General features: G+C 39.0%; 2 protein-coding genes across 3 annotated transcripts; one reads left to right on the top strand and one right to left on the bottom strand.

The window, feature by feature from the left end:
- Window positions 1-2: 2 nt before the first annotated feature.
- Window positions 3-6489, bottom strand: LOC122976349 (dTDP-D-glucose 4,6-dehydratase-like). Its single transcript, XM_044344790.1, has 12 exons — window positions 6246-6489; window positions 4829-4895; window positions 4190-4258; window positions 3896-3986; window positions 3634-3782; window positions 3441-3539; window positions 2797-2856; window positions 1909-1952; window positions 1596-1761; window positions 1438-1493; window positions 1201-1298; window positions 3-1056 (listed from the first exon to the last, which is right to left on the bottom strand). The coding sequence occupies exons 1-12, from the start codon at window positions 6323-6325 to the stop codon at window positions 947-949; spliced, it is 1089 nt and encodes a 362-aa protein (XP_044200725.1). The 5' UTR covers window positions 6326-6489; the 3' UTR covers window positions 3-946.
- gpr180 (G protein-coupled receptor 180) lies at window positions 1962-15140 on the top strand. 2 transcript variants are annotated; one of them, XM_044344777.1, is made up of 10 exons: window positions 1962-2577; window positions 9175-9318; window positions 9418-9512; window positions 9635-9740; window positions 10199-10379; window positions 10785-10834; window positions 10954-11111; window positions 11372-11569; window positions 11670-11747; window positions 11981-15140. In XM_044344777.1, the coding sequence occupies exons 2-10, from the start codon at window positions 9258-9260 to the stop codon at window positions 12134-12136; spliced, it is 1083 nt and encodes a 360-aa protein (XP_044200712.1). In that variant the 5' UTR covers window positions 1962-2577; window positions 9175-9257; the 3' UTR covers window positions 12137-15140. The 2 variants fall into 2 exon arrangements, with proteins under 2 accessions (XP_044200712.1, XP_044200711.1); XM_044344776.1 differs by lacking the exon at window positions 1962-2577 and adding an exon at window positions 7206-7443.
- The last annotated feature ends 8 nt before the right edge of the window (window positions 15141-15148 follow it).

Below are 15148 nucleotides of genomic sequence, written 5' to 3' on the forward strand. Positions count from 1 at the left end.
TTATTAAATAAGTTTATTTGCAGTTAAATACATTTTACAGCATGACTGGAAAAACTAGAAAACATAAAAAACCTGACTGAGACGCCCTTCTTCTCCATTTGTTATTAGGAGACTAAGACAATATCAAGGTACCTTTCAGCTAATCAAAATACTTGTGTTGTAAAAAATATGCAACACTGGAATATTTATAAGCTTCCTGCTGACTTTGAGCTTTGAAGGAAGGAAATTAAAAGTTACTAATCTATTGTCTCGTAAAGCCTGAAACAAACTCCGTGGGAAGTACATGAACGTGCACATTTGGAGCTCTGCAAGGTCAAAATGTTACATGTTTAAAGCTCAATGCTGCAGTTTGACAATGAGGGAAGAGGCTGTCTTTGATTTGTGCTTCTGTATTGCCCTGAACAGTAGTAAGAAGACAGACTAGCTGCTGCCAGCACAGAGCTCCAAATGCAGATGAGAAATCCCACCAGTATTTAGAGGGAAGACATATTCTCTGCAGCCCTTACTGTCCTATAATCTATTGTGTGTGTTTAAGTTTCTACATTCTTATAGAGAATGTTTCAGGCTTCAATCTGGACTAACATCTAAACAAAATGCATAAAAAATGTAAAATAGGCCCAAGTTGAGCAAAGTAAGACACTTGTTAGTAATCTCTTCTGAATCAGTAATTAACACCAAGATAAAGTGCGTTCATTTCCAGTTGTGATGCTAGTTTTCTTCACATTGCTTTGGTTGAAGGTGCGGTTCTGCTTTCCTGTTGGCTGGCACTTCAGGGCCTGTTGGTCCGATAAACATTTATCGCAGACAGACAGATGTTTGCTCACATGTTCAGTATTTGTTATTTGAGCCATTAATAGCCTCTGTGCTACGTAAACATCATGCAAAAAAAGGTCACAGCATGGTGTCTTTTGAGTTCACTCTCCATCCTGTCAGTCAAGCAGCAGGGCTATGCTGACGCCACGCATTGGCTGGTAGCATTTTCAAGCTTGCTTCCGATTGGTCCTAGGTCCTCAGCTGCGTCTGACCAGAAGTTTGGGTTGTCTTGGTACCATTTGACTAGAGGAGACACACATGCAGGAATAAACAACGTGTACATTTCTATTTATCTGTTATGTTCACTTCTTTGGACTGACGGTTGGACCAGATCTACTGTGGGTTGGGGCTTTAACATACTGGCCCCCTGTGTGTGTGTTACTGTACCAGTCTGTCTGATGCCTTCAGCCCAGGACACCTCAGCTCTCCAGCCCAGCTGCTGCAGCTTCTCACATCTGATGGGGTAGCGGAGGTCAACCCGCGGCCTACAGAACATAAGTACATTCAGACGAGTCTCGTTTTGTTAGGTGACGACATTAGCTCTTAAATTGACACATTTATGATGAATAAATGAAATGAAACAAAATAGCAGTTGAGTCTTATTATCAGGTTAGGTTGACTCACCTGTCAGGTACAAACTCGAGCCAATCATTTAATTCAGAGTCTGGCACGTTCTTGACCTGAAAAACACGCATACAGGTTTAATAAATAACTGGATATATTAGCATATGTTTTAAATGTTTAGATACAGTGAATTCAGTCCATTTACATCCTGAACCCACCATCTTAACAAGTTCCCTTGCCAGCTGCATGATGGGAATCTCACAGTTTGTCCCCACATTGTAGATTTCTCCCACAACCCCTTTCTGCAGAACCAGCAGGAAGGCGTTGACGGCGTCATCGACAAACAGGAAATGGCGGGATTTAGGGAGGGTTCCCTGGATGGTACTGCAGCAGAGAGTAGAGAGAGAAACTAGATTTGTTTTTCTTTTTAATATGCTGGAAAAACAAACAAACAATAGAGCTGGATTGAAACCAGAGGGTTGCCAGTTTGAATCCTGAAGTGTGTGTAAAGCAGGATAGAAACACACGTACCATTTCTTGTCCATTTGCAAGAGGGTGAGAAACCTTGGAATGACCTGAAAGATGAAAAAGATGGTTTTAAAAGTCAGTTGGACACAGAATAATATGTTAAAGTATTGTTAAACGACAGTAAAGAGTTTGAAGCTCTATTATTTATAACTTTAATGAATGCAGTTGTTAGCCTTATGTTTTCTTTTATCTCTATGTTTGACTACTCCTTGAAATCCCCATTTTTATTGTATTTTTTGTCTATGTTCTTTTAATTTCTCTATGTTCGCTATCTCATTTCTCTATGTTGAAATCCAGTATGTACGCTAAAACTGAACCATTATTTTATGGAAACTGTATTTTGTGATGCACCTTGTTACTCTGGTTTTGAAAGACGCTATAGAAATAAAGTTTACTTATAGCATGCAAGTAAATTTTGCCAGGTAAAATCTGGTATGACCGCACCTTTATTAACATAGGATCTGACCTCATGCTATTTCACAGCATAGCTCCACCCAAAGCTTCAGATTTAATCAGCCAGTATGACTGAAAACACCTGTGGAGGTGAGCTTGGCCTTAAGATAAAGTTAAAGATCATTGAGCTCACCTTTGTTTACCTGGTGCAGTAAAAATCTGCATTAATCCTGCCTAATGTTTCCCCTGTTTGCAAAACAAGCCGCCTGACAGAAGCAGGTAAGGACACTTCTTGTAATCCAGAAAAAATGTGTGGAAAAAGTAAAAAAATTGTTGGATTAGACTGCAAATATCTTGCACAAGGCCAATTGTTGCTCCTGAGGACTGTTAACCTTCAGACCAATCAATAATTAAAATCTTATAGATCCGTTAAATCCGTTCATTGTTACTCATAAAGGTTAAAACTAGCGGCAGTGTCGTCAGTCAGTGTCACTGTACCTTCTCAGTGTACTGTCTGGGCCCGTAGGTGTTGTTACTCCTTGTAATGATGATGGGAAACTGATAACGGATAACAGAGAAGCATCAACACACAGAGAACCACAAACTTCATATCTTTACATGCATCTTTAAATGATTTCAGACTCATTTAAAAGTTGAATAAAACTGTTGTCACATTGTTTTAACTGGTGTGAATGCAACCTGGAAATGCAGGAATATTATACAAAATATATATATGATCCTGTTCACACAAATCAAATATGAATTGTTTCATCTGAAAAATGCCAGAATGCCCATCACAGTTTCCTTAAGCCCAAGATGATCAATTAGCTAAATTACAACTAAATATTTTCAGTTTACTAACATGTATGACAAAGAAAAGCAGCAATTTCTCACAATTTGGAAGCTGAAACTAAGTAATGTTTGGCATTTTTGCTTAAAAAAGACTTTAAGATGAAGCGATTATCAAGTAGTCGCTGATTATTTTTCAGTTTTCTTGTCAGAAAGTCTTGTTAGAAAAAAACATGCCATAACAGTAAAAAAATCAAGAGCTAACACCTCCAGTGAGTCAATTTAAATTGTTTATAAAAACTTGTTCTTTCATTTAGTTTAGAAGCTTCTTCCCTGCCTCAGTATGTTTGTACCTTATATTTGTCCCAGTAGGATCTGACCAGATACTCTGCAGCTGCTTTAGTGGCAGAATACGGATTGGATGGCCTCACTGGGCTGCTCTCATCAAACACCTGCAGAAAACAAACCATCAAAATCCATCAACACACCTACTAAATGACCCAACAACAAACCCAAACCCCTTAAATCCACCCAACAATCACCGACCTTGTCCAGACTGGCTCCGTACACTTCATCGGTGCTGACATAGATGAAGCGTTGTGGCTGGTATTGGGCCTGATGTGCGGCTCCAAGTAAAACTCTGGTTCCATCAATGTTGACCCGCTGGAAACTAGACGGATTTTCAAACGATGCATCTGAATATCGGAACAAACACCACAGTGGAGTAAACAAGAAGGCAAAAGGTTCATCATCAGTACAATCAGCCCTTTATACACACATGACCTCAGATTGAACAACTGCTGCTCACCAACGTGCGTTTTGGCTGCCAGGTGGAAGATCACATCAACATTTTCTGTGTTGAAGATGTGGTTTACCAGGCGAGAGTTGCACACATCCCCCTGTTAAGACAGACGTATATATGAATAGGAGCTGGAACAAGTTGCTTTTGCCTATTTATCGTTTTACCATCAAAGTACTCACTCATAGTCATCATTCTAGTTATGTTTTAACTGAGGTCACTTTATCACATGCTGTTGACAAGCAGGCTGCTCTCAGAGGTCAATCTATCAAGTTCCATAGTACTAAAGTCAGCAGCTCTCACCCTGATAAAGGTGTAGTTTGCTCTGTCTTCAACACTCTCCAGACTCCTGGGGCTGCAGCAGTAATCCAACTGGAACAGATCAGATAATGAGTTTCCTACAGAATTGTGTTTTGTTATCTCACCACTGACACATGTACATTTATATTAATTCATTCATTCATCTGTGGACAAAGACAACATCACAGTAGTGGAAAGTAACTTTACTCAAGTACTGTACTTAAGTACAATTTTGAGGTATCCAATATTTCACCAAAGATCAAAGATTAGAGAAAAAGTCCAAAAACTGAGAACAGATTTGTGTATCAGAACTTTGTTTTTTCTTCTTTCCTCTCCCATTAATCATCTCATGACCCCTCAGATTTATCTGGTGACCCTTTGGAGGGGCCCAATCCCTACGTTGGGAACCACTGGACTAAACTAGCTAACTGTATATAAAGTAGTTGAAACTAGCTCCACCTCCAGCAGCTACAACAGTAACATGCTGCTCTAACACTGATGCTTCAGTATTAATAATCTAATGATGTTATATATAATAATATATCAGTCAGAGGGACCAAACCACTACTTTTACTGCAAAACTTTAGCATCTGAATACTTCTTCCACCACTGCAATAGCAGGCACACAGAGCGGAGACTTACATTATCCAGATTGATAATTCTCCAGTCAGGGTGTCTGTTGACCAGTGAGCACACAAGATGGGAGCCACTAGAGAAAGAGAAGGAGAGATGGAGATACAGTCAACATAAGACCGACCAAAACACAAGATGGTCAACTCTATCAGCCTTAGGTGCTGTATTAAATCGCTGGAGAGCCCCTTTAAAGGACAGGTTCACAATTTTTCAAGTGTGTCTTAAAATTAACCTGACGCACCAGATGGTTTGTTACACAGAACCATCTGAGAAGTCGTTCTTGGAAACTGTTTGGTAAAAGGCAGGCACTTTCAAAAAATACTTTGCAAGTGATTGGATGAACCATCTATCTATCAACATCTAACCTTAAGAGGCAGCTGGATTTGTAAGATTGCGCGAGAATCCTCATGGGATACTGATTGGCACAAAAGCACATAGCTTGAAGCCAGACAAGTTGGACTTTTGCATGATCTAGTGATCTTGTGAATTCAGCTGCCTTGCAAGGTAATAAAATAACAGTCAGGTGTCCATATGAACAGTGAAAGAGGTTTTCCTCACTGTAATCATTCCTCCTGTTCATACTGGCTATTAAAAGATCCCATTTGAATATGCTGTCAATATAAGTGATGGAGGTTAAAATCCACAGTGTGTCCACACAGTCATTTTGTGCAAATATGCATTTAAAAGTTGATGTGAAACTTATATGAGGCTTCAGAAATCTGAGTTAGTCATATCAAGTGGATATCTGCCACATTTACAGTCTTTTTAGCATCAAAGTCCCTCTTTGTGTTTCCTCAGACAGTGTTTCCCTGTTGAGCTGCGGTGGAAGTATAGTGAGGGGGACTTTGGCACTAAAAAGACTGTAACGTTGAAAGATATCTACTTGATTTGAAGCTTCATATTAGCTTTAGATAATGTTCATTATATTTTAGGGTTCATTTGGGCACCTGACTGTTGTTTTAAGACAGACTTGGAAAAACTGTGGACCTGTCCTTTAAAGTCTCCCTTCACTTTAAAATGTTTTCTTGTTCCTTCAGTTGGATGTTTGAGTTTCACTAAGATGGAATTTACTTTTTTGTGGAAAAACCAAATCAGACACATTATTGTTCCAAGCAATTATTTTTGTCTTAATACAAGTCATCACTGAAGAACTTCAACTTAATAAACATTTCTTTTTCTGTGTGAGCTGCCTTTTCTCTTATGTCATGTGAACGTGGTTTAGAAATGATAGTTAACCTGTAGACTATATTTGATACATTTCAGTATAAACAAGAAAGAAAAACCGGAAGAGATGGTTTCGTCTTTTGTGGCATTAACAACCGAGGAGCTAGAGAGGTTCAGCTGCTTAAAACTGAGCTATGAACAGTAATAGACAACATTTATATCTTTATTTTTCAGTTTTATCAGCATTATTACACGAACTCACATGAATCCAGAGCCTCCAGTCACCAGCACAGTCCTGTTGAAGTCCATCACGACAGTGGACCAACGGCTGTCTGTTGACATTAATGTCTTCTACAGATGTAAAAACGACATTTTACACTCCTGTGTAAGAGTTTTATCTATTGGTCGTTAGTTCGTTATTATAATACTTATAATCCGTTATCCAGCCTGCTGTTTAACTCGTACAGTAGATGCATTGTGTAATGTGCGACAGTCGCAGGGGTTTTACGTTAGTGTTGACACGTTGGAAATGGGCGGGACGTTTGGAACAAATAGACTGCTTTTTTCTCTCTGATTGGTTTTTTAATGTGACGCGGTGAAGTTGGTACTGTGTGATTGCGTGGATCCCGGATCAATCAAACTGTCAACGCTGTCCAGTGGCCACGGCAACAGCGTCAAGTGAGCTACAATGGATACAATACATATGTAACTTCCTCAAGTTATTTTCAAAGGTTTATACTTTTAAAAAAATATGGTTAAGTGACGTATTACTATCTTAAATCCACATATTCTGAAAGCAAAGCGTATCACTGTCCTGGTCACAGAAGCAAAGTTTGAAGGAAATAATAGCCATTTTCGGTACTTTTTAGACATAAGCAATCACTCTTATTACACTTTTTTACACAGTGTAATAAAAAATAATAACAGATTAGAATGAAACAATTTCATAAACCTACTTTAATAGAATTAATTGAATAATTAAAAACAACAACGAAAGATAAGTGAATGGGAAGAGAACAGTTACAATAATAAAAGAAACAACAATAGACACAAGTCAAATATAAAATTATAAAATGAGAAAACACTAAACGAAATAAATACATGCCAATAAAACAATAAAATAAATCTAAATAAATTAAACTATAACATTATATTGCCTTGAAGGCTTTTGTTTGACGGCAGAAACGTTGACTTCCGGGTTGTTCCTTTGTAACGGGCCGTAACTTGACGCAGCTGCTTGACTTCTGGCTTCGTGGCTCATTGAATTGATTAGCTACCGTTTATTTTGTCTATAACGTTAGACTGTAAAAAAGGGGAGACAATGTCGTATATTACAGCCACACTTATTGTCGCAATACTGCTCAGCTCGGAGGCCTTTGGGAAAACTGTGAAGGGACTTTTGAAGAGCGAAGTGGCGAGACAGCAAAACGGCCAGTTCATCACTAAATTCATGTACCAAGGTAATCACATAACGGTGTTTTCCTGCTAACGTGTCATCTCGACAGCGGCAGGATCAGACTGTGTTCACTGTTATTTCTTACATGACGATATATTGATTCAATTCACAGTTTTTCTTTCGTTTTCTTGCTTCTTGCCCCTAGAAATACATCCCCGACGGGTGTAACATTAACTGCGCGTCATCATCACTTTGATAATCTCTGCATTGATGGTTTACATCACTTTTAATGACCCGATTTTGCCCTTTTTTGTACCTGTTCTTTCATTTTTAAGTGTGTTTTATTTGGGGAGACTTGCAGTGACCGCTGTAATGATTACTCCACTTAAAGGACGGGTTCACAATTTTTCAAGTGTGTCTTAAAATATCAGTCAGGAGCCCATATCAACATTTAAATAGGTTTTACTTTCCATAATCACCCCTCCTGTTCATGCTTGTTATTAGAAGATGCCCTCATAATGCAATGTAAATGATGGGGGACAAACTCCACAGTCCTCCTTCTGTGCAAACATGTCTTTAAAAGTATATCTGAAGCTAATTTGAAGCTTCAGCCTTCCAAATGAGTCAAATCAAGTAAATATCTTTCAACGTTACAGTTTTTAGTGCCAAAGTCCCTCTTTTAGTTGCTAAACTTCAACCACACCTCAACAGGGAAACACTGACCCGGGAAACATAAAGAGGGAATTTGATGCTAAAAAGACTGTAAATATGGCAGATATGCACTTGATATGACTAACTCAGACTGCTGGAGCCTCATATATGCTTCACATCAACTTTTAAATGTATTTTTGCACTAAAATGACTGGATTTTGGCCTCCATGACTTACAATGACAGCACATTTGAAGGGGATCTTTTAATAGTCAGTATGAACAGGAGAAATTATTACAGTGAGGAAAACATCTTTCACTGTTCATATGGACACCTGACTGTTGTTTTAAGACACACTTTGTGAAAAATTATGAAAATATAAAATAAACCAGAAGCCCAGCAGGTTACGGACCAGCCTTTTGTCTTTTCTGCATCTTCAAATGTTTCTCTCTGATGCAAGAAGAAGAACCAGAGATGGAGGAAGTACTCAGATCCTTTACTTAAGTTAAAGTAGAAATACTTCAGTCTAAAAGGGCAGGCTGACTTCTTTTTAGGATGTTATATTATTTTAGTATATTGTTTGTTTTTATCACTAATAAATACATGTAAGAGTATTTTAATGCTGTAGTTCATCAGTGTGGTGCCAATTTTAGATATTTTTGGTAGATTAATAGTAATGGCACTGCATCATATTAGTGTATGACGTGTTTTTATAATGATAATAATAATAATAGTACACTTTATTTAAATAGCACATTTCACACAATAATGCAGCTCAAAGTCATAACATTTTACGCTACTTTGTAGAAGTTTAAAGTAGCATAAAATGGAAATACTCGAGCAAAGAACAAGTACCTCAAAATTGTACTTAACTAAAGCACTTAGTAAATGTACATAGTTACCTTTATCCACTGTGGAAAACACGATCAATCAATCAATTTAAACACTATGGCCGGCAGAGCAGCATTATTTAATTAGATGAGATTAAACACATACCATCTTTTTTATGAAATCTAATAAATATGTAAATTCTCCCCTTGGCTGAAAGTAAATCACATAAGAATCTGTGAAAAAGCAGAAGTGGTTGGAAACGTGTTATTTTTCTTATCACCCATCAGCCTAACACCCTTCTCTATCTCTCTGTAGGTGATGATGGTCTGTTCGTCTGCCGGCTGGAAAACTCCGCTCTGGCTGTAGAGAAGGAGTCCAGATTGCTGTTGTATCAGGACATGGAGCCAGACCTGGACAACCTCAGCTGCTCTGACAGGCTCTCTAGAGCTCAGTTCATCAGTAAGATGTCTGATATGATGGATGCAATGCAGCTGTATTGATCCCCTCTCCTTCCACCACGCTGTCACTTAACGTCGCTGTGATTCTTTCTGCTTTCAGTTTCCCTCAGTCAAGAAGAACACAACCAGACGATCCCTCATCAGTCCTCCCCTACAGTCTGGCAGGCCCTGTATGCTGATAGATATACATGCCAGGTAACAGTAAGAGCTTATGTGGCAGCAGCAGAATAATATCCAGTGTCAGTCGTTTTATTGATACTAAGAGCGGCCATTTGTTTCTTTTTTTTTCTCCATTTGTTCACTGTCTGTCTCTGCAGGAAAGCGCAGCGATTCCTTCTCATGCTGATCTCACTTTTACCGTCCTGCTGTTCAACGCCGACTCAGCAGGAAACCCTCTGGATCACTTCAGTGCAGAGGAGGCAGGTCAGACATCCCGAATACTCGCGCACACAACAAGTGCCAGGAATCACACAGTGTGCTGCATTTGTTGTCGTTGGAGATAGGAAGTTGAAAGCAGGGAACGTATCATTACTCTCTTACCTAGAAACTCCAACTTAAGCATCTGTTTGATTTTTTTTTTTCCAAGAAGAAGAAGAAGAAGAAGGGATTCCCTGGTTGTGACCTATTACAAAAGCCAGCATAATAAACAGTACTAATTGCCCGATAAGTTATATTTGTTTGCTTTATAACAAATCTACTGCTGTATGTGTGTGCTATTAAAAAAAGATGTTGGTGTTAAATATTTAAACAACAGAAAATACTGTCAATAATGATACTGAATTATAACTCAGTGTTATGATGTGTAAAACTGGTGGGGGGATTGGTCCTGAGGCATCTGTATCATTCATGTGGGACTCCTTTTCTTCTTTTCTCTCTCCCAGGTCTCCACAGTTTCTACTTCCTCCTGCTGCTGGCCTACTTCATAGCCTGCTGTATCTACATCCAGCCTCTGTACCAGGCTCTGAGGAAAGGAGGTCCCATGCACACTGTCCTCAAAGTGCTGACCACAGCGCTGGCGTTACAGTGCTGCTCTGCTCTCTGCAACTACATCCACTTGGCCAGGTAGAGGCAGTAAAAACCAGACAAAGCTGCCCTATGAACTAAAATATTAATACCCAGGTTCCTCATCTCTTTGGCTTGTGACTTTGAGCTGTGAGCAGCAGGGTTATTTTCCCATTACAGATTGTTTTCTCTACTCCATATATTACATATGGTACCTATATAGAAAATTTAGTTATTTATGCTTTCATTACTTTGAGTTTTTTAGACTTTTTGGGGCATATTTATATTTATCTTCTAATGTACTTATTACCAATCCATGTTTGGTTTTTATTTATTGTATGTGTGTCTAATGGATAACAGGGATAAATAAAGTTTTATTGAACTAACTGAATCATGCATTGGTACTGAGAAGAATATGAAATAATGTCCTAGTGGTTTCCTGTCCCCTCATCTTGTGCTCTGCAGGTACTCCAGAGACGGTGTTGGAATCCCTCTGATGGGCAGTCTGGCAGAGTGTATGTCCTCATATTCCCTTAAATATGTCCTTTGTTTCATCTGTATTTTTTAAATATGTTTCTAAAGCCTAATTCACTGTCTGATTACTTCTTTTTCACTCCTTTCTGCCACTGTGCAGTCTGGGATATGGTGTCCCAGGTGTCCATGCTGTACACGTTACTGAGCCTGTGTATGGGCTGGACTCTGAGTCGAGGCCGGAAACCTCAGTCCAGACCTCTGCAGTGGGAACAGTCTCCGGCTTCCACAGCCGTCGCTGTTGGTGGAGTCGTTACACAGGTACGCTCATCTGATAAGAGTGACGTGGTTCAGATTGAACCCAAAAATGCAACAAATATCAGAATTCTCTTTAAAAAGTCAGGATTTTGAGAAAAGTAAGTGAAATTTGTGGAAGATTTGTGATGAATATGGTCAAACATAAGCAAACAGACGAACCCACCTGTGGTTTAAATTCAAATCTGTTAGCATCAGCATCAGAAACCTACAAGAGTCACCTGAATGTACCAGAGCTATTGACAGTGAAACCGTGTCATTTTCAGGGCGTGCTGCTGCTGTGGGAGCAGTATTCAGAGTCAGAGAGCGACCATCACAGCTACCACGCCCAGCAGAGTCTGGCAGGCCTCCTCCTCATAGCTCTGAGAGTGGGCCTGGCCCTCCTGCTGGCCTCCGTCCTCTACCAGATCATCTCCACTGAGAGGAGCACCCTGAAGAGAGACTTCTACCTCTGCTTCGCCAAGGTCAACTACACTCTACATATATATATATTCTTAACAGCCTCCAGACAAACAAATATTTACCGACAGCTACTCATGTGGTCTTTCTTGTTTTTGTATGCAGGGATGCTTCTTGTGGTTCCTCTGTCATCCCGTCCTCGTCCTCTTGTCTGTTGTCTTCAATGATCACCAGAAGGAGAAGGTTTGAACACACAAACATTTTAGCAAAAGTGTCACTTCAACTTTGGCAGCTGTATTTGAGGTCTACAGCTCTTTGGTGTGAACAGTTGATTGTGTTTTTAAATGTGCACTTTGTAAAGTGAAAACCTCACTCTTACTTTGATCTTATGTCTCCATTTTCAGACAATAGGAATATGATTAGTATAAAAATATCAGTTATATCAATTGCAGAGACTAATCCTTCCCTCTCTGTAGGTGGTGACTATCGGCGTGATCCTCTGCCAGTCCATCTCCATGGTGATCCTCTACCAGCTCTTCCTGTCTCGTTCTCTCTACTGGGAGGTCTCCTCTCTCTCCTCTGTGTCGCTACCGCTCACCATGTCCAGGACGAACCACAGGGGGCGCTACTAAGCACGTCCACCAGCTTCACCTGATCATCACGGGGAAGGGAGAACGCAGAGGCGTCACCTCCCTTAACCTCCCACCCCTGTCAGAAAAGGGAGGGAGCAATGAGAAGAGAGAGGACGAGAAGTGCTGTCACACTGCAGGGACTGTTCTCCTTTGCTGTTTCCTGGGAGAATAATAATGGCCACTAGTGAGCAAGTTAACAGAGAGTGACCAGAGGAAGATATTTACAGCAACACCCTACCTCTAGTGACATATGATTTTTGACTGGATCCAACATCAACATTGGAACAGAGCTGCTGAGCAGGATGAAAGGTATTTAATACAGGACCACCTAGAGAAGGGACACATGGCTTTCAAGTAGTTTCTTGTGCTTTCCATGACATGTGCGATGTCACAATGAACAGCCAAAGTACAATTTCAAAACAGACAAACATTGAGATTTTAAGGATGAATCAGCCGGCAAGGTAGGTGTCAAAGAATGAAAAGATTTACCTTGTTGTGTTCAAGGAAACTCCTCCGCAAGGACACAAATGCAGTCTTTGATAATCACACAAATAGTGGAATCACAGACTCACTATTTAGGGAAATACAAAGTACAGGGGAGCGTTACACCACTGCAGCTGTTTAGAGATGCAGGGATTTCATTTGGAGTACAGACTGGAGTAGTTTGCTAGTACAAATTACTAAAAGCATCCCTGTCATTGAACGTATCCTCCTCATTAATCCAGACTCGGAAGAAAAATGAGAGAAAATAGCAGCACACAGTGAGGCAAGTTGTGTCAACAAATCCCTTGAAAAGACGAAAACCATCAGTCTCACTCTTTTCTGACTTCCTGACCTTGATTTTTTGTGTTTTTAAATAGTCATAAATATTTAATTTAATTTTTAAAAAAGGCTCAAAAATTTCCCCAAACAGCTGGGCACTGTAGTTTTTAGCAAAGAAATACTAAAATAGGAGTAAATGGTATATTTGTTAGGGACTATTTTCAGCTGCAGATTAATACACACTTGGCACTTTAGTGAGTATTTACGGCAGCAGGACGGTGTGTGTGAGATTGAGTCAAAAACTACAGTACCCATGTTCATTATAATGTCCATGATGTGTAAAAATGTGGCTAATTTTTATGTTTTTATTAGTTTCTAGTCAACAATGAAGGTCTACAGCACAGAGGAATAAGATTAATCAAGCTTTGGCTGCACATACAGTTGTTAGTACAAAGTCATTGTTAGTTTTGGTCTTCTCATGGGATTTATTGACAATAAGAGATTGATAAATTGATGGATGAGTATGTGGTTAGACTGACATGTTTCTCAGATGAAGGTGGACAGACAAACGGACTTGAGATGATGGTCAAACGTGTGTAAAGATGAATAACCTGAAGAATGGAGAGACTTGACAGATGGATACAGTATGTGGCTGGATAGATACAGTAGGTAAGAGAAAAGTGGGCTTTGTCTTTGCATATCCAAAGTGATGAATATGAGCCAAAAGATCAGCGTGTGATCGAGCCGTACTTTATTTATTTCCTCACTTTCAACACGACTTTATGAACTAACAGCATGTGAGGCCTGAAACCTTTTGAAAATATTAACTGTATGTAGCTGGAGACTCACTGCATGACTTCTCTTTTTTCTTAATATTTCTCTTTTTATTCATTCATCATTATTATCTGGAGCGCACGACCTGGCTTCACGTCCTGTGTGATCAGGAGTAAAACATGAAATCTAGTGTCCCATTGTGTTTAAAGCCAAAGTAAGCCAAAAAAAACCCCACAAGCCATGGCTGGTGATTGCTTCAAAATGAATTCAACTGTGTAAATATTGTGCACTCCAATGATGTCCCTTACTCTTCCATTCATACTTTGTCAGATAATTCAGCTCTGGACTCATTTAGTAGTTTCATTTTAGTCACATTTCATAAGATGGAAAATGACGTGAAGATGGAAATTTCTCTCAACTGACATCTGACACGAAGCGTTTCTGACATATTTATTTGTTATGTATTTATTTTCAAAGTGAATATGTGGAAAGCAGCTTATTATACAGAAGCTTAATCAGTCACTACACAGTTTCGTATTTGATTTGTCTGCTATTACTTGCCGAAAAATATATTTACTCAAGGACCACCTTCTATTTTATTCCAGAGTTTTCAACCACATCTAATAGCCTTCACCAGTGGATGAAGCTGATATTTGTTGTACCCCAAAACAGCGATTACAACAATCTCCCCTCATATACAACCACTTTTTATCACCAGAGTTCCCATACTTGTGAAACGTTTTTACAATTTTGCCAACTACATCTGCTAATAAATATCATGAGATGCGGTTGAAAGCTCTGGAAAAAAGCTAGTATGTGCATTTCAAGGTTAAGAACGAACTTCCAGGCTCAGCTTTTAAGTTTAAATATTTAATGGACACCACAAAAACACATTAAAAATATAATTATAATTAGAGCACAAACAGGCTGTTCTCCTTATAATATTTTAAAATTTATGCCAATACCCTTCAAAATGTAAGTAATAAGTTATTAAAGGTTTTCTGGCCAACATACTGAGCCACTGGCCAGGATTCGAAATGTTCCTGACATAAAAATAAACACACCTCAGTTATGACGTTATACTTGAATATGAACTTTTGCTGGTAGTACGTGTTTTCTGTGTATGTGCAGTGTGTACTGTATGTACACTGTATGTATGTGGGTGCAAGCAAAAAGCCTTGATTGTATATTTTATTTTGTCCACAATGACAATTTTATTCTAATCAGACAACAAAGTATGAGGCTTTACTCTGACTAAACTTTGACTCCTCAGATGGTCGAGTTTAGTTGCAGAAGAAGTTAATTTAACGTAAAAACACATACAAGCATCCAGTTGTTCCTTTTTTGCAGTATTTTCATTTTCCGAAATTACATGTTTTTTTTTATTTTCTATAACCTGTGGAAATATGGGACCTGTGATCATGACAACTGTAATTAATATAACTGTAATAAAATTAATTTTAAGTAATGAGTGAG

This window comes from Thunnus albacares, chromosome 24 (genome assembly GCF_914725855.1).
Source record: "Thunnus albacares chromosome 24, fThuAlb1.1, whole genome shotgun sequence".
Taxonomy (NCBI): domain Eukaryota; kingdom Metazoa; phylum Chordata; class Actinopteri; order Scombriformes; family Scombridae; genus Thunnus; species Thunnus albacares.

Coding starts and splice junctions, on each gene's coding strand:
- LOC122976349 (XM_044344790.1), bottom strand. CDS start 6,325: ATGTCAACAGACAGCCGTTGGTCCACTGTCGTGATGGACTTCAACAGG. Junction 3,540..3,633: donor ACGGAGCCAGTCTGGACAAG/GTCGGTGATTGT, acceptor TGTTTTCTGCAG/GTGTTTGATGAGAGCAGCCC. Junction 1,057..1,200: donor TGAAGGCATCAGACAGACTG/GTACAGTAACAC, acceptor TGTCTCCTCTAG/TCAAATGGTACCAAGACAAC.
- gpr180 (XM_044344776.1), top strand. CDS start 7,305: ATGTCGTATATTACAGCCACACTTATTGTCGCAATACTGCTCAGCTCG. Junction 9,741..10,198: donor CTTCAGTGCAGAGGAGGCAG/GTCAGACATCCC, acceptor TCTCTCTCCCAG/GTCTCCACAGTTTCTACTTC. Junction 11,748..11,980: donor ATGATCACCAGAAGGAGAAG/GTTTGAACACAC, acceptor CCCTCTCTGTAG/GTGGTGACTATCGGCGTGAT.